General features: G+C 41.3%; 2 protein-coding genes across 2 annotated transcripts; one reads left to right on the top strand and one right to left on the bottom strand.

The window, feature by feature from the left end:
* Positions 1 to 357: 357 nt before the first annotated feature.
* On the top strand, positions 358 to 18,957 carry LOC117544254 (dipeptidyl peptidase 9-like). The gene is made up of 21 exons (XM_034213151.1): positions 358 to 495; positions 2,241 to 2,331; positions 3,215 to 3,453; positions 3,978 to 4,090; positions 4,595 to 4,768; positions 7,428 to 7,596; positions 7,690 to 7,800; positions 8,048 to 8,176; positions 8,326 to 8,387; positions 8,479 to 8,579; positions 8,748 to 8,925; positions 9,311 to 9,470; positions 10,639 to 10,718; positions 10,838 to 11,008; positions 11,171 to 11,306; positions 11,646 to 11,791; positions 11,991 to 12,137; positions 16,773 to 16,925; positions 17,120 to 17,262; positions 17,528 to 17,639; positions 17,727 to 18,957. Exons 2-21 carry the CDS (start codon positions 2,276 to 2,278, stop codon positions 17,817 to 17,819), a joined length of 2,673 nt encoding a protein of 890 aa, XP_034069042.1. The 5' UTR covers positions 358 to 495; positions 2,241 to 2,275; the 3' UTR covers positions 17,820 to 18,957.
* A 1,934-nt stretch (positions 18,958 to 20,891) lies between these two features.
* LOC117544217 (angiopoietin-related protein 4-like) lies at positions 20,892 to 23,867 on the bottom strand. Its single transcript, XM_034213075.1, has 7 exons — positions 23,336 to 23,867; positions 23,062 to 23,172; positions 22,814 to 22,904; positions 22,080 to 22,193; positions 21,817 to 21,912; positions 21,447 to 21,725; positions 20,892 to 21,358 (listed from the first exon to the last, which is right to left on the bottom strand). The coding sequence occupies exons 1-7, from the start codon at positions 23,777 to 23,779 to the stop codon at positions 21,186 to 21,188; spliced, it is 1,308 nt and encodes a 435-aa protein (XP_034068966.1). The 5' UTR covers positions 23,780 to 23,867; the 3' UTR covers positions 20,892 to 21,185.
* Positions 23,868 to 24,927: the final 1,060 nt, after the last annotated feature.

Below are 24,927 nucleotides of genomic sequence, written 5' to 3'. Positions count from 1 at the left end.
TTCTGATTTAGTAGATTGAATCAGCCGTTTTTTTTCAAGCAAAAATGGCACAACAAGTGGTTACTGCATTTCAAATGTAAAAAATGTGCTGCTTTTATCTGTTTGATATTAATCGAAACATAAGTACATTTCCCATCTGGCTCTCAAAAACTGAGAATATAATAAATGTCGAATTAACATATAATGAAAATAATCATTTTACACTGTAAAATGATTTTTTATTTTTTTTTTTAAACAACGTTAAAGTTAAGCTTGTAAAATGTACAGGCTTAACTTTAACGTTGTTGTTTTTTTAATTACGCTTTTTGAAATGGTTTGATATTTTTTCAGAAGAAAACGAATTTGAGGGATCACATCCGGGTCACAAGATATAACGTTTCCGCGTTCTCTTAGCATATTAGCATTTAGCAACCTGCTCTGTTGGATTATTTGCACATAACTCAGACCTCGTTCATTGTTTCCTAAACGGCGAATCCTCAACACAAGACAGAAAGTGTAAGCTCAAAATGAATGAGTGTTTATTGCTTGCTTTTGTTTCTGTTTCGGTGTATTAGCTAACGAGTGTTTGGATAACGTTAATGGGCGGCTAACTGGCTAGCTCCAGGCTACGTAGAATATACACAGTGTGTTTTAATTATTATAACATAGATAATTATGAGTCTTTATCATGTTTTATGGGGAGTATACACGTGTCTCGACCAGATGTTTTCTGTGTGGTGTGAAGCTGTCGGTGACTTTGCAGACTTCATCAGCTGAAGTGTCAAAACGAAACTAATAGTTATTCGTTAAACAAATGTTATGTCATTGTCGTTGTAAATGGATGCTAGAAAACATACAGCATGTAATAACTGAGAGGATAATGCCAGATATATGTACTAGAAAATACCACAAGGGGATATTTACATGAATATTTCACGAGTAAATTGTATATCGAAAAGTAGGGCTAAAAAGCAGAAGTCATTGAAGTCACATGAACAGGTAACGGATAAAACAGTCAGGCGGAAAGAGTCCAGTTGTTGGGGGCACCGTGGGAGAATAAACTGGATGTATTCACCAGGTATTCACCATCTATCCAGTTCACGGAAGATTGTTTTTACTTTCGATTTAAACACTTATGAAATAAATTCTCAGACCTTATAATAAAGGACACATGCAAGCATCAACATATCCTCAGAGTACCAATAGGGAAATAATTACTTGTGCAGAATGGCCCATTACTGAATAATTCGCATTGTATTACTGAGTAATAATCAATGATGGCTGTTTTATCACTGAAGCTTTTAAAAATATTATTTTTAGCATTTTGGACATTTAAATAGGCAACGTAACTAGCAACCCAAGCTGTCAAGTCAATGTAATGAAGTGACAAGTACACTATTCCCTGCAGTGTAGTGTAGTGGACTAGAAGAATAAAGTAAAATACAATTATACACGAGTTAAGTAAATATACTCGCCAATGCTGCTCAGAGCAAACCCATCTTCACATTAAGAACTAAACATACATTTGCTTTTAATACAATATTTGAGATTGTCTTGAAACATTCAATAATTATACTTTAAAAAAATAAAATAAAATCTAAACCACACTTAAAAGGGTTTTAACCTTAACCCTATCTCACGGCCTAGGAGGAGTTTGATCAGTTGTGCCCTGGACTTTCAGTCACGTGATAAAGGAGTCAGATATAAGGATAGATTCTGCATTAAAATCCACTTTAATCAACTCTTCTTAAATGTACAAGTATGGCATTGGTTCTTCCAACACAAACATGAATTGCTAGAAGGGAGCTGCTGTCGTGTTTCTGGGCAACAACTTCTGTAGAATTTGCATTTTATTTTGGCCCCAGGGAACAGAACAGCCTACAGTAAAATGTGGAGCGACAGTGCAACATTTGCCACAGTTATAACTCAGACGCTGAAGTGTCAGCATCATGCAGCTGAGTCACACTCAGTGAGACTCCATTTCAGGAACATACAGCTGGAAATGTGGTGAAGGTGGCCGGCTGTAGAGCAGCAGCTCCTCCATGAAGCAGCAGATAGACATCTGCCCTGAGCAGGGTCTTCACTTCAGTAACAGTTTCACTTTGTTAGCATGTGACCTTAGCTTACGGCTAGGACTAGGTTTTCACATGTTGAGTTTTGTGTAAATAATTTGATTGTCAGTTAGACCAGGTGCTGCCAGTCTGAAACTTGTCTAAATGTTCAACATCTCCACTCCCGTGTGTTTCCCTGGTTTCCCTCAGGGTGTCAGGTCTGGTCAAGGGTCGTCGAACAGTTAATGCACAGAGTAAAGAGGCGGAAAATTGAAGACAAAAGAGAAGACAGCCCTGAAAGGTATGTGTCATTTTAACCTTCACAGCTGTTGGTAACATTTTATTTATTTTCATTATTATTTTTGATCAATGACATTTTTGGTCTAAGAAAGGTATTTTTTATTGTGTTTGAAAATAACCTGGAGGTTCAAATCTGTCACAAGACATTTTACTAGTCCTGGAAAAATGTATCCTGTTGTATGCTGACTAAGATGTTAGGTTTGCACAATCAGTATCACTTTAAATCACTTCTGAAAATATTTATAAAATAAAAAAAGGCTTTTAATAAGCTGTTAGAATGAAGTTCTTATATTTTTTTAATATCCTCTATTTGTTTATTTTGATCTTATTTGATAGGATTTTATTATGGGTATTCTGTTTTCTATTCCATTATCTTTACCATCCTAGTGTAGCTTGACTTTACCAATAAGCACTATATAGAGCTAAGGCTGATGGGAATGTCCTTTGTTGCTAACATAATGGATCATGAACCACTGTATTCTGACCTGCTGGTGGTACTGAAAAGTGAACTGATCATCTTTAGGAAACGACCTCAGTGGGACGGGAATGTGTGAACCTACATTCCTGGCAATCGCTCCAATAGTTGTTGCTGTTGAATTTCCTTTTGGACCAAAGGGGTGGACCGATCACCTGACAGATTGGTACCTCCATCCATAAAAAAAATAACATTTAAAAGTCTCTTTGAGATGACTCATCACTTTAACAAGATTATACGTTTAGAAGACCCATACATAGTCTATTTTCTGTTAGAACGTCCGACTTGGTAGGTCAAATAAGCCAAAATCAATCAAAGATTCAACCATGTTTTGCAGTTTGCTTGTGGTACTTTCCCTCTGGGATTTGCTGTAGCTGTGTCTGATCAGAGTTTCTGTCTTCATCGTCAGACTGGCACTGGCAGGCATGACGGGGCCTGAAGAGCTCTCTGACAGCACAGAGGTGGTGGAAATGGACGACGTGAATCCCAATAGGTTCCAGGTGGAGAAGCATACCTGGGATGGCCTGAGGAAGATCATCCACAACAGCCACAAGAACACACGCGTGGTTATCAACAAAGCGCCACACGACTTCCAGTTCGTCCAGAAGGATGAGACCAGTCCGCAATCCCACCGCATTTACTACCTTGGTGAGCTCGGGACAGAAATGTAGTATTTTCATGCAGGCTCTGAAATGAGTACACGCTAATGTAATGTTCTACTCGTATTGTGAAAATACAGCTGAGATAAAGTGCTGTTGGCAGGCACAGACTCCTTGGCCTTCAGATTCAGCTGCTTACTTTCTGTCTTTTGGAAAGCTAGCATGCTTCTGTGAATAATATGTGGATACAGCTGGTGAGTCACAGTAGTAGCCTGCAACTGTTTTCAGACTCATTTGATATCCACAAGCTGCAGTGGATCAAGGCTGTGTGTGCTTGAGCATACCTCTAACTCAACTAGGAACACAGATTACCTCTGAGGCCATCTTTCTGCACAGAATCAGTATAAAAGTGTCGCTGCTCTTTCCTGCTTTTCCTAATGTGTGTCAGTTGTAGTGTGTAATATAATTTCCAGAGCTCTGTCAAATGTTATTATTTGCCCCACACATACAGTCTGGAAGACCTGTACCCATGTAACTCTGTTGTTGACTTTACGTGTGTTTGTGCTCTCATAGGAATGCCTTACGCCAGCAGGGATAACGCTTTACTCTACTCCGACATTCCCAGGAAGGTCCGCAAAGATGCTCTATTGGTTTTGTCATGGAAACCAATGCTGAATCACTTTCAGGTGAGAAGGACATTTAGTTAATTCTGACACTTTCACTTAATTTCTATGGCGTTCACACCCCCCGTGAATTCTTGAAGAAATCTTTATTCACCTGCCTCTACATTGAATACAATAATCAAAAATGAATTGAAGTAAATGGAGGCTAACTTGTTCGCTTAACCATTAACTGTATTAAACACTTCCCCATTAAGAGACTGTTTATGCACAGGTGTTTAAAAAAGTTCAGTTTTAGCGTAATTACATGTGTTTTAGTCTTTTTAAAACGACTCTTTTAAATGTTCCCCTGGCGACAAAACAAGCTCGACCACTTTATTTCCTAACAGAAGTTGTTCCCGCTGAAAGGAGAAAATAGAGTGTTATAATCATTGGTACCGACCGATTATCTCTTTAATTCAGTGTGGTAGTGTTTTCTTATGGTTTGTTTACCATGCCCTGAACAAACTCACTTTGACTTTGACCCGCTCGGCCATCATGTTGTGTGTCCTCCTGTCACCCTGACCTCAGGCCAGCCCTCGCGACGGGAGCTTCTCTCGGGAGGAGGAGCTGCTGCGAGAGAGGAAACGTTTGGGGGTGTCTGGCATCACCTCGTATGAATACCACCGACCCAGCGGCCTCCTGCTGTTTCAGGCCAACAGCAGCCTGTACTACTGCAGCGACGGTGGAGACAACACTTTCACCGTGAGTTTCACAGCACTGTCAATGCCAAGTCACGCAGTGAATAATGGCTAAGATTGCTAATAGGTCACTACCTCAATAATTATCACTTTCGGTCCTTTAACAAGAAGTTGCATTACAGAAATACGAAAAGGTATATTGGAGGTCATTTTGAAACTTTGGATGTTTGTTAAGTTTCTCCAACAGAAAGCACTGGCTTTTTTTTTTTTCTACATCTCAGTTAATGTCTTAATCACAGTGAAGACAGCATCCAACTGGTATTTTACTGCTAGAAAAATAAAATGTAAAAAAATGGTGAATACCAAAGAAAAACCCATATAACTCAAATGTTCAAAACATTTAAAGGAGACATGTCATGGCCATTTCCACTGATCATAATTCCATTGTTGAGGTCTACTAGAATAGATTTATATTGTGCAATTTTCCAAACTCACATTGGTTTCTCAAACAGCATCTCTGTAACAGGGCTCGAGCTTAAGGACGTCCCGTCGTCCCGGGGCCGAAAAAAATAGGAGGATAAAAAATAATTTTGGGACGAATTTGGGACGAGAGTTAAAATAAAAATACCCTGCTAACTCTACTACAAACGGCGATGAAAATGAAACCGACTGCACGTTTTGTGTATCACACAGTTATTAAACCTCCTTGTCAACATAAACACACACGCACAAAACATTTAGAAACCCGCGAAATACACACACATGTAGCTCTAGCCGCCCAGCTGGCTGTCCCTGCAAATTCGCAGGTCTAGCTATGTAGCCTACTGAGTGTGTGTATTTCGCGGGTTGAGTGATGTACAATGGCATCCCGTGGAGGAATTCTGAAATGTTTTACCGTTAATCACAAAAACGCACAGCAGAACCAGACCCTGGAGCGCCGGCCTCTTTATTTACTTACTCCTCTTCATCCCCTATGGGTAATAAGGCTGAGATGAGAACTCTCCATCGTATTTAGTCCTTAGCAATATGCTGCGCCTCTCCCCATGTAGGGATGGGTACCGATCCCCGGTATTAAACGGGCCGGAATTATTAAAGACAGTGGTAACGTTAAGCTCCGACGTTATCAGACTTTTTATCGGTACTGGAGACATTTAAAAAATATGTCATATGTATTATTGCTACATACACATTATATCGCAGTTTTAGTTTCACCAACTCCGTTTCTAATATGCAATAAGACTACAACATGCGTCTATGATGTATTTTCGAGCTTTCCAATCCAGACGAGATCTCTCTCCCGTCTGTGTGCGAGGGGGCGGGGCCGTTTGTAAAGGTCTCCTGACTGACAGACTGTCATCCTGGTTAGTGGTTACTCTGGGTTCTGTCTTCAGGACAGTGTTGGAGTTTTTTGTTAATTGGATGAGACTTGATTGGATTCAATATTAGAGTAATTTTCTCGTTTGTGTGTTTGTTTAAATATATTTGGCCTTTGTTTATGTGATTGAATGATTTACTCAAATAAAAAGGTTGATGAATTATCATCTAATGATTTGTATGATGTTTTATTTATGTTAAAGGTCACTTTGAATGATTTTAACTAATGATAATGTAGAAAAACTAACATTTTAAATTCGGGACGGTACACATTAATTTCGGGACGGCTTAGATTGTATTTCGGGACGGTTCCGGGAGGATGGGGAAAAAAGTTAGTCGAGAGCCCTGCTCTGTAAACTACGTGTATTCACTGAATTTCACTCTCTGTCTTTAACGGCTCGTTGTAGCTCCAATAGCTCCAGCCCCCAACCCTCCCTGTGAGCACAGTGTGCTCTGATTGGTCGGGACGTTGTGAATCGCGCTGAGCTCCGTGGAGGTGTAGTTTCCTTGTTTAGCGATACACAGCGAAACACAGCCAAACTCATCCTGAGCACACACAAAGTCACAGTCGAAGTAAAAACAATAAGTGTGGCTTGATATTGAGTAAGAAAAAGGTTGATAAACGCTGTGAGAATGGGTCTGCAGAGAGAATGGGTCTGCAGAGAGAATTTTGCCGCGATCCCAACTGTCTGTTATCAGCCTGCAGCCAGGGAGGAGAAATCAGCTGAGCTGCCTGCACTGAGTGTGTGAGGAAGTCCGTGGATTGGTCAATTTGGACCAATCAGCGGGGGCTTAGCGTAACGGCTCCGCGGATGTAACGTACCGGCTCCACGGATTGGTCCATTTAGTTCTGGGTATGTGCTTACGTAATCTCGTACCCGGAAGAATCAAATGGTCAGTGACGTATCTCCAACGAGGCGTTTTGGGGAGGTCTTTTCTGTGTTAGAGTTTCACTCGCTACAGGGTGTACTTTGAGGGTTTTGACTCTGCAGACCGTTTACATGCATAAAAACCTTCATAACACACAAGGAGACGGGTACTAACCGGAAAAGCATGACATGTGACCTTTAAAAAAAAAAAACAGTGTTCAATTTATGAATGCAAACAATTATTTGAGCACAAACATGAACACTTGAACCTCTAATTTATTTAGAAAAATATAGAATCTGAACATTTGGAGACACATTTTTATTGGACAGTGACATTTAAAAAAAAATTGAAATATAAATGTAGGTCTTCTAAAATCTCACTCTTGGTCAGACACTAGATAAGAAAATTAGTACTTGTTTTTACATCTTTACTGACTTTTGTTGTGACCTCAGAGCTAACCACTTTATGTGTTTGTTCAGACTACTCCAATGCGTCCTGTTGAGATTAAGAGCGAGAGTCCAGGAACACGCATGGATCCCAAGATCTGCCACGGGGACCCCAACTTCATCGGCTTCATCAACAACAACGACATCTGGGTGACCAGCATTGAGACGGGGGAGGAGAGGAGGCTCACGTTCTGCCACAAAGGTCAGGGCAGAGACGGTCAGATGATCCTGGAGAGTGTTACCTGGTACTTTGAGGTTTTTCACAGTGTTTTTATTTGTCTCTGTACTGACGTAGGTATTGATAACCCAAAAGAGGACACCAAATCTGCCGGTATAGCGACGTTTGTTACTCAGGAAGAGTTTGACCGTTTCACCGGATACTGGTGGTCCCCAGCTGCTCGTGAAGGTGAGTGAGAAAAACACATGTTGTATCTTAGCAAGGAGAACTTATTATCAACAATCATCAGTCAAACAAAGATGGGTTATAATTTACTTGAATAACACATTTATTTATGTGAGGCTTTGTTCAGGTTGTTCCAGAGTCAACGTTTTTCAGAATGATCCTGATACCTTTTAACTTACACTTCTCCCGTGTGAGTAAAAATATCTTTGACTGGTTTTACTGATTTTTTTTTTTCTTCTCTCCGGTTCAGAATCCGATGGGGGTAAAACTCTGCAGGTTCTGTACGAGGAGGTGGACGAGTCTAATGTCGAGATCATTCATGTTCCATCTCCAGCTTTGGAGGAGCGCAAGACCGATGTCTACAGATACCCATGTGCAGGTACACAGATACAGATACAAACTAAAAAAAGCTTTTGTTTTAAAACGCATAACTTTTGCTATGATAAAGCCTAGCATTTACACTACACTGGTATTGTAAGAAATAATTTAGAATTGCTGCTACATAACCCAGTTTCGTTTTGTCTCTAGGCAGCAAGAATCCCGACATTACTCTCAAAATAGTAGAAATCAGGACTGACAATCTCGGCAAAGTGAGTGCTTATTCAGTGCCATCAAATATAATGATTACCAGAAGGTTCTTTTGAAAGAGATCTTTAAATGCCGGCTTCATGTCTCCCTCAGATTATCAGCACACAGGAGAAGGAGTTGCCTGCTCCCTTCACCACCCTGTTCCCTTGGGCCGAGTATATCACCAGAGCCGGATGGACCAAAGACGGCAGATAGTAAGTCTTTTGTCTATTAAAGTTAGAAAAATCACACTGTGATTTTAACAGCCCTACCTCTTTAAATTATCTTTAAACTTTGCCAAGCTCAAGAAGCCCAGAACCTAGTCACATGACATCATTCTGCATACTGCGCATGCTTATCACCCCTCCCTCTGTGTGTGTCAGTGCGTGGGCGGTGATGATGGACCGGCGGCAGCAGCGCCTCCAGCTCGTCCTGCTGCCTCCGGCGCTCTTCATCCCTGCTCATCAGGCTGAGGCCAGCAGGCAGGAGAGCCTGGAGGCCCTCGGAGACTCTGTCCATCCCTTAATCATCTACCAGGAGACCAGCGACATCTGGATCAATGTGAGGGTTCTGTTCATACTTAAGCCTGAACGTTTCTTACTTTATGTCCCATTCAGTAATGATGCTCCCCGAATTTAGTCAGTTATTTTTTCAGAACGTTTTAAGGTCTGTCCCGACTAGTTTGGAGTTTCGAAAGCTCTGATTAATTTAAGAACCACTTGACGCATCACGACTACATACTGTGATTGTGTCTGGCTCTTGTGATCTAAACAATTCCCGAGAACTCCAGGGCATTGTAAAGTCCAAAAGTCTAAACTTTTAGATTGTCTTACAAGAAAGAAAAGTGTAATAAACCTAAATGGTTAACCAATTCTGTAGCTTCAATGTATGATTTTATAAGAGTTTCTAGTGAGAAACCCATCATGACTCTCTATTTATCTTTCAGGTCCACGACATCTTCAATCCATTGGTCCAAACCAGTGATGAAGAGATCACCTTCGTAACCGTGAATGAATCAAAAACAGGGTTCTGCCACCTGTATAAGATCACGAGCATGTTGCAGCGGGGCAGCTACGCCTGGGCCAACGGCTACACACACTCTGAAGGTAACATCGTCACTGAGCACAGGCTGGTACCAGCAGGAATACATCACAGGAAACCTATTGTGAAAAAACGAATCCCTGTAGTTTTTTACTTTAAAGGGGACCTATCATGATAAAAATGCACTTTGTGATGTCTTTTATACTTAAATATGTGTCCCCGGTGCGCAGCGTCAGAAAATAAAACCCTCTCTCTTTTCCTCCGTACCCAAATCTTTTAAAAACGGGTGTACAACGAGCGGATACAGATTCCATCCGAACTGACGTTAAATCGGCGGCGGACCCACAGAAAGTTGCTATCAGAAACAATGCCTGACGTGTTTTGGATGTAATCTCGTCTTTGTTTACATTAGCAAGCCTCGCTAACACTCAGAGATAACCTGTACTGTGTATGTGTTTAAAAAGCAGGAAATAAAAAAGAACTCACCTTGTGATAAACCTGCAAGAGAAAAAGCATTTGAGCTCCATACTATTTCAGAAATAATCCTTGACGTGGTTTAAACAGGATGGCGTTTTATCACAACCGAATTTAGCTTTATCTCCAGTAGAATTCTGATCAGGCATTAGCTCTGCCTCCTCTTCTTTTCTTTTTTTCAAGCTAAGGACGCAAAATCGGCGTTTCTCTAACAGGGCTGCAAAAGAGGGGTATGAGCAGTATGAGGCATGGCTACAATGGGTGATCTGTTTGGTATTTTGAAAAAAAAAACTTCACAGAGGTGTTTTGTATAGGTATGGCCCTACAATATATGTTTCAAATATAGGATGATAGGTCCACTTTAATTTAGCCCAACAGTAAACATAATTCAACCAGTCTGGGGAAACTTTTTTAACAATAAGCATTGATGGGATCTCTGACTTTTATCATTTTCAGCCTTTCATTTTGTTTATATATGTATGAGCCCTTAAAGGTGTTTCAGACATACTCATCAGTCTTGAGTAATCGGTTGTAGTCAATTGAGTCACTTATTTCATGTTTTATTTCTGTATAAAATTAGCTCATAGGCTTATTTCATTGTGTCGATGAGGCTTAACAGACAAAGATAATTAACTATAAAATAGTCATTATAATAAAAAAGGATTTGTGCCAGGCAGTGACAAACTGATTGTATTATGTTATTTCATATTGCCTTTGCTGTCAAAACCTACTCACTCCCCTTCTCTCCTCTCACACCAGATGATTTCAAGTGTCCAGTCAAAGAGGAGGTGACAATCACCAGTGGGGAGTGGGAGGTGCTGGCCAATCACGGAGCGAAGGTAAAGTGCTGCCCAAAAATCTGTTTGATGACATTAAACTGCATCCAGAGCAGAACTAATTATCTTCCAAAATCACTCGTCAGTAAAACAACAAACCTTCTCCTGCTCTGTGTGTGCAGCGTTCGTCCAGTCCTCAGATTTGGGTGGACGAGGCAGCGAGGCAGGTTTACTTCCAGGGAACCAAAGACTCTCCTCTGGAGCATCACCTCTATGTCGTCAGCTACGACTCGCCGGGGGAAATCGTCCGCCTCACCAAACCTGGCTTCTCCCACAGCTGCTCAGTGAGCCAGGTGTGTAACCTCATGAGTATAACCTAATAATAATATATATATATCATTTTAAACCGTTGCCGTAAGTGTTGTTTTCCTGAATTTTTCTCCATGGATTTCGGCACATCTATACATGTTTTGGGATACTGGTCAACCCTGTTTTGTGTTGCGTTTTCTTTTCAGACTTTTGACCTGTTCGTCAGTCATTACAGCAGCTTGACCACAGCGCCCTGCGTTCACATCTACAAGCTGCAGGGCTCCGAGGACGACCCGCTGCACAAAGAGCCGCAGTTCTGGGCGAGCATGATGGAGTCCTCTGGTACTGACAACTGTTATGTCAAAACTAAAAGAACCTGAGACACTCAACATTGTGTTTAAATGTTTATATTAAATACATAAGGGCTAATTCGTTTCTAACTCGATTAACTAAAGTAGAGCTACGTCATTTAATGAAATGGGTTTTGTTTTTTTTCAAAGCATGTGAAAACTATCAAACAGCAATAGAAAGTCAGCATAGTACTGATATCTACCTGTTTGTTATATTCATTTGAACAACCATTTACATGACCTTTATGTTAAGATAAGATATGATGGAGCTTTATTAATCCCCGTGGGGAAATGCAGTTACCGTAGCATTTAAATATAATTTTTTTTCCAGGTTTCCCAATGGACTACACTCCTCCAGAGATCTTTAGCTTCACAGGGAAGTCTGGATTCGAGCTGTACGGCATGTTGTACAAACCGAGCAAGGTCGTCCCCGGCAGGAAGCATCCCACTGTGGTGTTTGTGTACGGCGGACCGCAGGTTGGATACTTTTACTTAACATTTTTATGATTCAATTATTTTACTTGTTAAGAAATTCTTGTTTTGGTCCTTTTTTACTTTAATAAATGGCAATTAATTTGTGCCTGTGGTCTTGTCAAAGCAAACAGACTGTCAAAGCTTTTCTTTAAAAAAGAATCAAAAGACCTAGCTGTTACCATGATTGTATTCTTTGTTCCAGGTCCAGCTAGTGAATAACTCGTACAAAGGAGTGAAGTACCTGCGGCTGAGCACGCTGGCGTCTCTTGGCTACGCCGTGCTGGTGATCGATGGACGAGGCTCCTGTCAGAGAGGACTCAAGTTTGAAGGAGCTGTGAAAGACAAAATGGTATTCAACACAAATCACCCGTCTGCTTCAGGACAGACTCACACAGGGACGATCTGTTAACACAAACTGGGACTAAATATCTTTGCAAACAACCTTTCTTTCCTTGACTTAGACAACATTAGACATGGTGATGCAAAATTAAATAGAAAATTAAAACTAGACTTTATTCTTATTTCTAGTGACAAAAAGAAGAAGAGACAAAATATTTTGGACAGTTTTTCTTATGAATGCAGCGTTCCCTGTCCTGTGTACTACACCAGCAGCACACAATAGCCACGTTCACACCGCAGTACTTTTCCCACTTTAGTTCCGAAATGTCGCATTCACACCAAAAAGAGCCGGAACTAAAATTAGTTAATCAGAACCTTTTTACCCCCTTTTGCTAGAGAGCAGGGTTGCGTTCCAATAGTCCATTTAGCTTAGGAACCTTCCTAACCAAGTGAAATGACCCGGAAGTACGTCAGTGGCAGCCATGTTAAGTGCCGTTCCAATTCTCTAAATCAGAGGTGCCCAGTACGTCGACCGCGGGGGCAATGCTGGTAGATCGCGAGTCATTTATAAAAAAAAAAAAATCCAGCTCCGTTAAAATAGACAAAACAGGTTTTGATCCCTCCTCCCTTGGCCTCCCTGCCACTTCATTCAGAAGTTTACTTGATTGACAGAAAAAGCGACCTATCGCTTTCCAGTCTGTTAACCCAGAATGCAAAGCGATACAAAATCAGTCAAGTGCCGGGAAAACTCAAATTAAGTTCAAGAGACAAACAACAAAATGAGTGCGGGACCGAGCAAGAAGCTAAAGGAATACCACTTCCACCCAGAATGGGAGGAAGAATATTTTGTTGTGATGTCACATTCAAAGGTTATTTGCCTTATTTGTAAAGCAAGCGTCGCTCTGCCATTATTGGAGTGTTCACAAGGCATATGACAGCGACTTCCCTCCGAGTAGCGAGTTGAGAAAGAGAAAGGTCATGTATTATTGCTACACAAACATTATCTTGCAGTCTTAGTGTCGCCAACTCGTTTCTAACATTCAAAAAGACAAACAAATGCGTCTATGGTCGGTGTATTTTTTATCTTTCCAATCGAGACGAAATCTCTCTCCCCCCCGTCTGTGCGCGAGGGGGCGGGGCAGTTTACACACACGCAGCTGCTCCATGCAGCAACACACGGCGGGGATGGCGGAGAGAAGCGCTCCAAGGTGTGGTTAAATGTTACCCGTCTTGAGGTGGACAATGCTCCTTGCCAAGAGAGTTCAGCATGTAAGGGCGGTAACACGAGCAATGTGTCTAAACATTTAGCAAAAGTGCTCCACATCCAGACGGAGGAATGCACCGGGTTCGACTGTCTTTCTAGCAGCTCTGTAGCCCCATCCACGAGTAACTTTTCCACGTCAGGTGTTATGTATGCTAGCAGCAACACACGCAGTTAACTCAATGATTCAAACATGGGTTAATGATTAGAGGAAACTGAGTTATTTATTTTGTTAAAGTTTCAGCTATTCTGTTTACAGTTCTGTCATCAGATTATTTAATACGATTTGTTAAAACATTGTTGTTTCTTTTGATGTGAAATATTATTTATTTAATTTAAATAAAAAGCAATGTTAATTTTGTAAACAATTTGTTAAGTTAATTTAATATATGTATTTTTGAATCAAGTATTCATCTTTATTGTCTTCATTGTTAGTTTCCACATGCCTAAAACAACCTCAAGCTAAATCTAAAAGTTGATGGCTAAATAAGAGCGTTTGAGAAATTGTGCAAGGCATACAGTAATAGTCCGAATAGTCGATTAATTGTTTCATTAATCGATAGATTAATCGATTATCAAATTAGTCGTTTGTTGCAGCCCTATTGTAGTTATCCCATGTATAAATAAAACGTGTTATTCAGCAACCCTTGCAATTTGGGATTTTATTTTTGGTTGGTAGACCTCGGTGAGCTGGTCATTTCAGAAGTAGCTCACCAGCCCAAAAAGTGTGGGCACCCCTGCTCTTAATGAAAGGAAAGGAGGTTTCAAACTTCCTTTATAACCTCCTTTAGCTTAGGAACGACTGGACCTCCCTTGACGAAAGGAGAGGAGAAAATGCTGCCCCACAATGCATTGCAGCCGCAGCATTTGCCGTCACTCAACAGTCGGCCGTTCACGGAAACAACCGATTATGACCGAGAAATTATATCATGAAAGTTACGGTGCTTATTAAGCATTTTAAAACGTATGTGGTAAGTTGCCAAAGTGCTTTGTTTTGAACGTTCATCAGTATTATAATCAAAAAGAGAAATATGAACGTTAGTTTTTACTGAAATGATCAAATAAAGTCAACATCTCACAGTCTTTACTGAGCTGTGTGGAGTTTGTTCAACTTTTAAAAGATGTTTGAATGGTGATATACACAGTGATAGATGTTAAGGACTAACGTTTATAATAAATACATTTGTATTGATTTTAAGATCTTTTCATAGTTCATACAATCATACGTATTGGGACCATTTGTATTAATGTGGACCGGAGGGAGAGGGTGACGAGCATAAGTTTCACTTTCCTTTTTTATTTCAATTCCAACTTTGGTCCTGAAGAATATGTTTCTCTGTTGTCCCCGTTCATAAAGCATAAAACAACAGCATCAGAGCACGGTGCAGAGTCTCTAGATGAGTTTACAGTAGTCCCTCCTTCTTATTATACATCCATGTTGTAGTCCGCTGTATAGAAAACTGTAGTTTCCAGTTTCCACACAGCAGCAGACGCACATATGACGTCCGCTGGCGCATCATAAACACGTCGGATAGTGAAAGTGCAGTCGGATTCTCTAAAGTACCGCAGTCTCTTCTCCTAAGTCCTTTTGAATTCTCCTATCCACTATCCCTTAACCCCGTGACGTTTCACTCAGAGGTCAAGGAATAGGAGATAGGGTTAGAATTTAGGAGCTGATTTTTGGATTATCGGAACGCAACCCAGGTACTTTCGTGGGAGAAAAAGGTTCCTATGTCTGATTGGCTGGGCGGAATGCAAACCACACCCCGTAAAACCATGGATGTATAATAAGAACTGGATACAGCATGAGAGGCGGGGCCTCATTCATTCCTATGAGAGCTGCTCATTGGCGCATGATGACAAAATGGCCCAACTTTTGAGAGAGTGAAATGTCACAGATTACCCAGCATGCCTGAGAAGTACCCGTATGTGCGCTCATAGAGCATGCGCAACTTTAACCACGCCCCCCAAAACGCTCGTTCACATCAAGCACGTCAATTTACGTACACGTAACAGCACCGTGCGTTCTGGATTGTTATGATGGATTTGATATTAACGAATAACGAGGCGGCAGCTAGCGGCTGGGTTCCTCGGGCGATATCATATGGTATAGCTAATTAATCTGGGTCAAAACGTGTTGTGCCCACATGCAAAGGTTGTAAACTCTGGCTTATCCCTGCGTGGTATTATAGTGATAGCAAACGGCAACGTTCAACTCCTTTTAATGGTATATTGCAAGTGCAATAAGAAGCTACAGGGACGTTAATCTACGTCGGTAATATTAACTTTATTTAATACAAGATTTACATCATACAGCCCATGTAGTATAATATTTTACAAATGATGAATTATAGCAAACATGTGCAATATATCCATTATTACAGCTCCGTGGGCTGGCAGTAAGGCGATATGGGTCCGTTCTTATTGTGCATCCATGGGTAAAGGTAAAACTCATGTAGTACTGAACACGTCACATCACATGAACGTGCCGGGCGGTGCGGTCCCGTGGGTTAGATGCGCGTTCATAATGCAGAGGGAAATAACTCTCTGAATAACGTTATTAGCACATTTTTACAACTTGAGGAACGAATATTTTTAATAAGGGCTATACAAGTGTTCATACTGGGTAGTTCATTTAGTTTAAAAAAAATTATCCAATGATTTACAGACCACTCTTTCCCAATGTAAGTTAATGGGGAAAAAGTGTTTCCGGGCCTGGCAACCAAACGGAAGTGTAGTACCGCCTTTTGGCCAGCACGAATATTTTCATCTGAGTCCGGCGTACTTCCTGGGGGCTTGCGTAAAACTCGGAAAAGTTTTGTGAAGCCGCCATTATCCTCGCATTAGCATTAGCCCAGCGCAGAGAGGCTAATTTATGGCAACACAAAAGAAAACATGGGAGCGGTGGAGATGAGGAGGTGTTGGCGTTCTGGCGATTTACTCGGAAGGCTCCAACTCCGGGGACTTCCGGCTGGAGACTTCGGGTGGCAGTATACGCAGTGAAGTGGTTTGCGGCCTGCCAGTAAACCCAAAGCAGAAGAAGAAGAAGTGATGTCAGCGGCTTCATTTGCCTAATCCACCCCCAGGGACTTATTCCGGTGTGAACGCGATCTGTACTTAGTTCATGAGAACTAAAGAGTTCTCATGAACTAAGTTCTCATGAACCTTTGTAGGAAAAGTACTGCGGTGTGAATGCGCCTAGTGAACACAGTCCGGAGGAATAGCCACTTTGATGTTTTAAGACCTAATTGTAGCTTCAAATGAGAAACACTGAGTAGCCACTACCTCCTGCATCCAAACTTTAGTAGAAGTAGTATATTATTTAGATTGCCAATGGAAGTGAGTTGTTGTGGGGGAGTAACCTCTCTGTTCTCCTCCAATCAGGGTCAGGTGGAGATTGAAGACCAGGTGGAGGGCTTGCACTATGTGGCTGAGAAGTACGCGTTTGTGGACCTGAGTCGTGTTGCCATCCACGGCTGGTCGTACGGAGGCTTCCTCTCCCTCATGGGCCTCATCCACAAACCGGACATTTTCAAGGTCAGAAACACCACTGTTCACTCTGTCTGTGTGCTAACTGACGTGCCAGTGGGCGACCAGATTAACGGAAATAATTGCAGTTGTTTGAATAATCCTATTTTTCTTTAATTTACCATTTCAACTTCCATTTTTCAGCTTGTCTTTCTGTATTCTGTTTGACACTGTATTTGTGTTGTTTTCATTGTTTTTTTTAGGTTGCCATCGCAGGTGCTCCGGTGACACTGTGGATGGCGTACGACACCGGATACACCGAGCGGTATCTGGACACGCCTGAGAAAAACCCCAAGGGTTACGAGGCTTGTTCCGTCGCCCTGCACGTCGACAAGCTCCCCAATGAGTAAGAGCTGTCTATTGAAAACATGGCATTTAGTTTCAATTACTATTCAGTTACTGTCCACTATCATCTGTGACAAATACCCACTTTAGATTGCATTGTTATGCTGTAACTTCTGTCATAAATCACAGCAAAGATTGTATTTCACTTGTACCTTTAAGCTGCAGTGATCAGTGTCAGCTGTAAAATGTGTTACATTTAGTCCTACATGTTTACATGTAAACAACACGATCAGAGGAACTAAAACTCCTTCTCTCTGTTAACGCAGGCCCAACAGATTGCTGATCCTGCACGGGTTTCTAGATGAGAACGTGCACTTTTTCCACACCAACTTCTTGGTGTCTCAACTCATCCGCGCAGGAAAACCATACAGCCTGCAGGTAAGCGCATTGACACATTCATACTGACTTAAGTGAAGACTCTTCAGCTGATCCCATGGTGATTAAACATGTTTTTTGTTTCCCCAGATTTATCCCAACGAGCGACACAGCATCCGGTGTCCAGAGTCTGGAGAACATTACGAGATTACGCTGCTGCACTTCCTCCAGCAGAACCTCTGATAAGCCTTTCCACACACTGACCTTTCCTCCCTCGCTTCCTAACCTCCTCTCCTTGTCTCTTCTTTCCATTTCCTTCATTTATTTAAACCTGCATCTCCTTTCACTTGGTTTTATGATTTGCTGAATGCAAGCTATGCCTCGTAGCAGCTCAATAGTTGTTTGGCAGTTTTAAAGGTGCTTTGTTTTTTAGCATCATTGAATGAATACGAGATTTGAATATCATTACCATAAAGGAGACTATCTCTGAGAGAAAGTGGTCTTGTAGTCTTAACACTGTATTTACAGTGAGGGGAAATCTGCTGGGATGCTTAGAGGCCCCGTAACAAGCAGAGGGCGCCGTTCACCCTAAACACAGGGCTGGAACTTTCTGAGATTGATGTGATGGCAGACGGTGACACAAAAACCATCACAGTGGGACAGTTGTGTTCAAAATGCTGCTCGGTGCTCCATTACTAGAACTTTATCAGCAATGCAAAAAGTACAGAAGTGGCTGCTGGGCTCAGTATTCTCTTTTTTTCGTGCCATTCCTTTTTTTATTGAACTTTCTTGGAACCCATTTGATATAGTTATCATTTTCTGTGTCTGAGAATAAACACTGGAGTAAATTAGTCATTGTAAAGCTCTAAAAGAGCATACAAGCAAGCTCTTAAATCCCCTAGTGTACTCTGTGCCCTCATGTGCCATCAAATACTTTTTATGTGCTGTGCCACACTTTTCCACATAAAAAAAATAAATAATCACAGGCCACGATTTTATTGTGTTGTAAAAAAAAATATTTTATGCAATCATAAACAATTGAAATATGTAGCGACATGTTGCTGTTTCACTCACTCGCTTGCTTTATTTTCCGGGGAGCTTCTCTTTCTTCTTCTTCTGCTGCTGAGGACTTTTGCACATATTACGTATATTTGCCTTGGTGCCAACAAACTGACCTATAAGATGATGTATGACACAGCTGTTGGCAGTATGAGGTGCCTTGCTCGTAAAGTATATATCAGGGAATCTGTCTGAGGACCTACGAGAATAAAATGCCTTTTTACGTGTGTGTCTGATGACCATCTGCAAGATGAGCTGCCATGAACTCATCATGGTTAAATGTACTCTCAGATATGGAAGAAATAAACAGAAGTGAACAATATTTTTCTACGTTTTGTCATCTCTTTAAATGTAATCTTTTAGAAACATTTTTAGATGTAATTATTTTGTCAAATAACACAAAAAATGGGTACAAAGTCTTTATAATCCCCACCGGACCATTTCTTAAACAGTATTGGGCTTTTTGTGTTAAAGGTGGGGTAGGTAATTTCGGAGAAATCAGCTCGAGTGCGCTAGAATTTGAAAATACACAACCGGAAAAAATCTGCCCCTTCCTTACAGAGCCCCTCCTCCAACACACACGAACGCGCACATGACCAATGAGGGCACGAGATACGTTTGTGCACAGATGGAAGGCTGACAGGCAGGTAGGCCATCCAGTTATTTTAGCCGGGCCGACTCAGATGATTCGTCGTGCTTTTTACAGTACTAAGGCTTCCACAGATTTATTGGCAAAGCATTTAATATGTTCATTGCTATCGGGATGTTAAGAGCATTCCATGGAATATAGCAAAAAGTGTTTCTGAAATAAATTACATTTAAGGAAAAGGTTGAACAGAATTGAACTTCCCCTAAGTTTCTTTTTAAAGAAAGGCAAAAAAAAGAGTAGAAGAAATCAGATGCTTTACTTTAAGTTAAACTTCCAATACATTATTGTCAACATATTTAATTACAAGTAGAAGTCCTGCATTCAAAATCTTACTTAAGTAAAAGTACAAAAGTATTATCAGCAAAATGTACTTAAAGTATGACAAGTCAAAGTAATCAATGTGCAGGAAAACAGAACATTTCACATTTTCACCAAAGAGAAAACCTGTTAAGGAATTCATCTTAAAGTGGACCTATCATGCTATATTTGAAACATATATTGTAGGGCCATACCTATGTCTGTGAAGTTTTTTTTTCAAAATACCAAACAGATCCTGCATTTTAGCCATGCCTCATTTCGCTCTATTTGCTCTTTTCCAGCCCTGTTTTTGCAAGGGCTGATTCTGCTTTTGTGGCAGACTACAGCGCCACTTACAGGCCTGCCATATGTACTACAGCGCTTTCGAGCGGTCTGTCATTCCCCTGATAGGTGGAGAGTTGCCCATATAGGCGGAGCACCCCTTTTCTGATGTCAGAAAAATTCAAATAATAATCAGCTCCGTTGCAGCCCCGTTTTTAGAGATTTGGGTATGGAGGAAAAGAGAGAGGGTTGTGTTTTCTGACACTTGGTGAGTTCCCTGAAACACCGGGGAGACATATTCATGTATACAAGACGTACAAAAGTGCATTTTGCATGATAGGTCCCCTTTAAACCATTTTTCTTTAGAGAGATTTTATATTTATCCATTTACATTGACCCTGACGACTAAAAGACATTCTCCTGTAAATGTACTGTTTGTTCATTGAGCACAACATTGACATTTATTATGATTTCCCCAGCAGGGAGTAGCTGTTTCAAACTAATCCTGATTAAACCTTTTAATCCTATAAAATGTTCAACAAACTATTGGCCCAATAATGTGATGAATAACCCTGAGGTCCATTCATTCAAAAATGAATTATAAAATGTCCCCACATATATGAATGTATTATCAAATGATTTACTGTGTGTGTGTGTGTGTGTGTGTGTGTGTGTGTGTGTGTGTGTGTGTGTGTGTGTGTGTGTGTGTGTGTGTGTGTGTGTGTGTGTGTGTGTGTGTGTGTGTGTGTGTGTGTGTGTGTGTGTGTGTGTGTGTGTGTGTGTGTGTGTATGTGTGTGTGTGTGTGTGTGTGTGTGTGTGTGTGTGTGTGTGTGTGTGTGTGTGTGTGTGTGTGTGTGTGTGTGTGTGTGTGTGTGTGTGTGTGTGTGTGTGTGTGTGTGTGTGTGTGTGTGTGTGGTGTGTGTGTGTGTGTGTGTGTGTGTGTGTGTGTGTGTGTGTGTGTGTGTGTGTGTGTGTGTGTGTGTGTGTGTGTGTCCTTTCGCCTTCAAGCATGAGCGAAGAGTCAGAATTTATCAAACCTTTTTTAAAACTTTATTTTTATAAATGAAATATAAAATGTGTATAAATGTAAAAAACATTACAGGGTTTATTACCAAATAGACGTTTATAAAAACACATACAGTAAGTCAAAGACAACATAAGATTATGGAGCCCTTATAAAGGGAGTAAAAAAACGGTCAATATGACAACAAGTGACGGTATGGCATAGCATAGAAATATGTGATGATCCTGTGCATGATGGATCATTGGAGTTAAATACAGTTTTCTTTGGTCCTTTGCTCTTTCATTGAGACTGATCTGCCTAATTACGTAACGTGGCGGGGGCCATCTTCAAAACAGTCGTCTTCACAGAGTAGTTTTGTCCCTTTGTGGACGTCCAAAACATCCCCTGTCTTCTGGACTGATGATGTCTCAGCCGTCTCGCATATCTCCCATTCAGGTTTGACTCACCGCAGCTACTGAACCACCACCCACCTGAAACAAAAGAGCATTATTATTACAACTTTTCATTTTTCCTCGTATTAAGCCACTCGCACAGTTTTGATTTGTAGAACTTTCTTACCTGAAAGCAGCTCAGCACAGTTGGCCTCAGCGGAGAGGTCGTTGTCTCTGTCGGCCGTGGAGAAAGGAAGACCAGATTTTCCAGTCGTCATTATTTTCTCTTGAAGCCCGGACAATGACTCCAGGTGGAGAGCGAACTTCTTCTCTTCTCCGTCCAGTTTGATCTGATATTGAGCGTTGTGCTGCTGTTCTCCCGCCCAATCAGAGAGCTCCACCTGCAGGATGTACGGGCCTTGTCGAGAGAGAGAGTGGATGTTCTCCAAGCCCAACCAAAACTCACCTGGAGGGACGAGAAATATTAAGATTAATATTCACCACTGAGGTTTAATCATGCAGATGTTTGAATAACTTTTATGAGACAAGTTTCTCACCATTCAAGCTGCCGAAGCCTGTCTTATAGCTTTCCCACAGCTGGTTGAAGCTCTGGGATCCATCGTGACGTTTCTGGATGACAGTCCATCCACCTTCTGCAAAGAGAGAGGAAAAATTAAGCTAAGAGAAACTCTTCTTTGTGGTTGAAGCCGTTGAGACAGGTGTGGTTTGTAAGTACAAAAGTTGCTTCCCTCAGGAATGTGTTGTTGTTCTGTATAATCTACACTGGAGGACCTTTAGGGGAAGTTCCTGTTTGACTCACCTGAAGTAATTTCACAGAGCACGCTGAAGGGTTGGGAGCTCTCTGGTTGGATGGTGTAGACGCCACTGGCTCGCTGCCCTCGTACAAACAGATCATGACAATCTCTGGCCAGACCTGATAAAACCAGAACACAGAAAAACTCAGATTAGGTCATTTGTTCAGACTGAAGCACCAGCTTTAATTTGGGGAATTCATTCAGTACATCGGTAAGCATTGATGAGTCTTTGGTTTTCTGTCACATGCTTGCTGTGTCTTTGCACTTCGCTCTTTGCATGTCCCATGAGCATGCAGTACAGTAGGTGTGTTTTAAAAACCACTGTCCTCATGTTCTCCTGATCTTTGGACTCTAGGTGAGCCGCTCTGCCAGCAAGTCAGGTATTATAAATTAAGGTTCAAAGGTTTTAGCTCTTATGTAACTTTAGGATAAATGAATAGTTCTGGTGTCTGTGCACACAGAGCTGCCCATCCTGTAAAGTCTCTATTGTTGCAAAATCAATGATGTTAACAACGTTTTCTGTCGACGTATGTGTCTCCTCAAATCGGGATTGTATACCTTTCGTACTTGATAAGGAATGCCCAGAAAAGAAGAACATATGAAGTTAAGGAACCATGGTTCCTTAACTGTCCTTTGTTTTCAGCACTCAAAGGTCAAGCCTCTCACACCGTCTACAGGTCAAAGTCATCACTCATTTTGGCTTCATTTCTTCCCCTCAGATCGACAGTTTGATTCTTACCTGATGCGTCTGTTCTCAGCTCTGCTGGCTCTCCTCTCAGCGCCATCTCTTCATCTCTCCGTCGGTGGGACTTCACTCTCTTATGTGCAACCTGGTGGATCACAGCAGGGTCAATAAACTATAACGTATCACTTACATTGATGTTGTTAACACTAATGTAATCCTGCAGCTGACATGTTATGTTGACAGTGTTGTTCTCTCACCTCCTAAATCATACGTGCTGTATATTGTTAAGTGGTGTATCTCACCTTGCTCTGCAGTGTTTGCAGGTGCAGGCTCTGCTTCTCCTGTCTTTCTTGCTGCTGCTGGATTTTCTCCACCAGCTGGTCAATGCGTCTGTTCTGAGCCGCCACCAGTCTCTAGAAAAATAAAATGTCTCGTCAGCTACAGAGCATCATAGCGTTTTGCAGGATTACAGCTTTTATTACAATATATAATGCCTTTCTTTATGCCGGGGTATTTAGATAAGAAACTCTTTCACAGTTACACATTAACAACATGAGCACAGTATGCGTCTCTCACCTGGATGAATGAGACCTCTGTGTGGTTGTTGCTGTCCAGTGTCGGGTCTTTGAGCACCTCATCCACTTTCTGTTCCAGTCTGTCCATCCTGGTGTGGATGTCCTCGTTCTGTGTCCTCACTTCCTGTGACAGCTCTGCCTCCAGCCTCTCCTCCTCCGTTATGCTTCTTGCTTTCAGAGCTTCTTCTTGCTCCTGCTGCCTCCTCTGCAGTTCGGCTACAGTAGCGTTGAAGGTCTTCAGTTTGGTGTTGATGTCCCTCATCTGGGCTTTGGTCTTGTCCACGTGCTCCTTCAGACCCTGGCCTAGCTGTAGGAGGCCGTGAGCCACCACGTTCATGTCGTCCCAGGATGCTTGTTTATCCCCAGCTCTTCTGTCTGTAGGGAAAGCATCTCCTGCTTGCACTAAAATGAACAGCAAGAGGATGAGCAGTAGTGGCATATTCATCTTAGTGTCTGCTGAGATTCTCTTTCAGTATGAAAGCTGGTTCTGAAATGTGTCTCTGTCTCTGTCGTGTGCTGCTGAAGAGCATTGTGGGGTTTTTATAGCTCAGGGCTGCAACAGAGGGCTCCTCTGATTGGCTGTCGGAGCAAGGAGGAGGGAATCGGGGGAGGCCTGGGGCGTGGAATTTCCTTCAAAGTAGTCACCCTCATAAGGACTTGATCATGATGCAATGGGAGGTCTTAATTACTGGTAAAGACTTACTGAAACAGAAATAAAAACTTGAATTCTTCTCACTTATCAATGCTCATAGCAAGTCTTTCTACCTAAAGTTTGTGGGTCAAATAAGGTAAAATTACATTTAAATATCAATATTCTAGAGCCAACCTTTAAAACATTACATTTCTTGAATTGTCTGAGCAACAAGTCAAACATCGATTAAAATGCCTTAAAAAATGCTTTAAAGAAACATCTTAATATTCTGTTTGTATTAATACAACCTATAATGTAGTATACATCTAACTTAAGCATGCGTTTTTCAATCGCTAAATAATGCACATTTACATCCCCAACACACTGATAATAATTAAATACTATCTATCTAAACTGTTTTCCATACGTCAATACAGATTAAACTGTTATTTAAAAAAAAAAAATAGCCTAATGCCAACACTTGTGAATACTTTTTTTTGTATTTTGTGTAAATTATACAAAAATAAATTCAAATTGCAGTTTTTTAGAATGGTAAACAACAAGATATAATGACTGATACTTACATATTGTTTAAAGCTTTAAATATCTAACGTATTTCATATTGTTAAAATGTAAATGGGCGAGCCACTGAGTCCTCCGCATGAATCAGGAATGCCGGAGAGCACTCAAAGATGGAGTCAGTGTGAGAAGTAGGGGAAAGTTCAACCCTCCGGCCTTCCTATTCACTCAGTCCCGACAGCAATACACACACACACACACACAAACCCACACACAGTGCACGTGGTGTACTGATGAGGTACAGATGAGAAGCCGAACTCTGAAACACAAACATTCAGTACGTGGGTTGTCACATTTGTGAGAAGAGTATTTTTAAAGAGATATTTTACCCAAAGAAGGAAATAAATGACACGATGTGTTGATTAGATAAAAGGGAACTTCCC

This window comes from Gymnodraco acuticeps, unplaced genomic scaffold (genome assembly GCF_902827175.1).
Source record: "Gymnodraco acuticeps unplaced genomic scaffold, fGymAcu1.1, whole genome shotgun sequence".
NCBI lineage: Eukaryota > Metazoa > Chordata > Actinopteri > Perciformes > Bathydraconidae > Gymnodraco > Gymnodraco acuticeps.
This window is presented reverse-complemented; position numbering and strand designations above follow the sequence as displayed.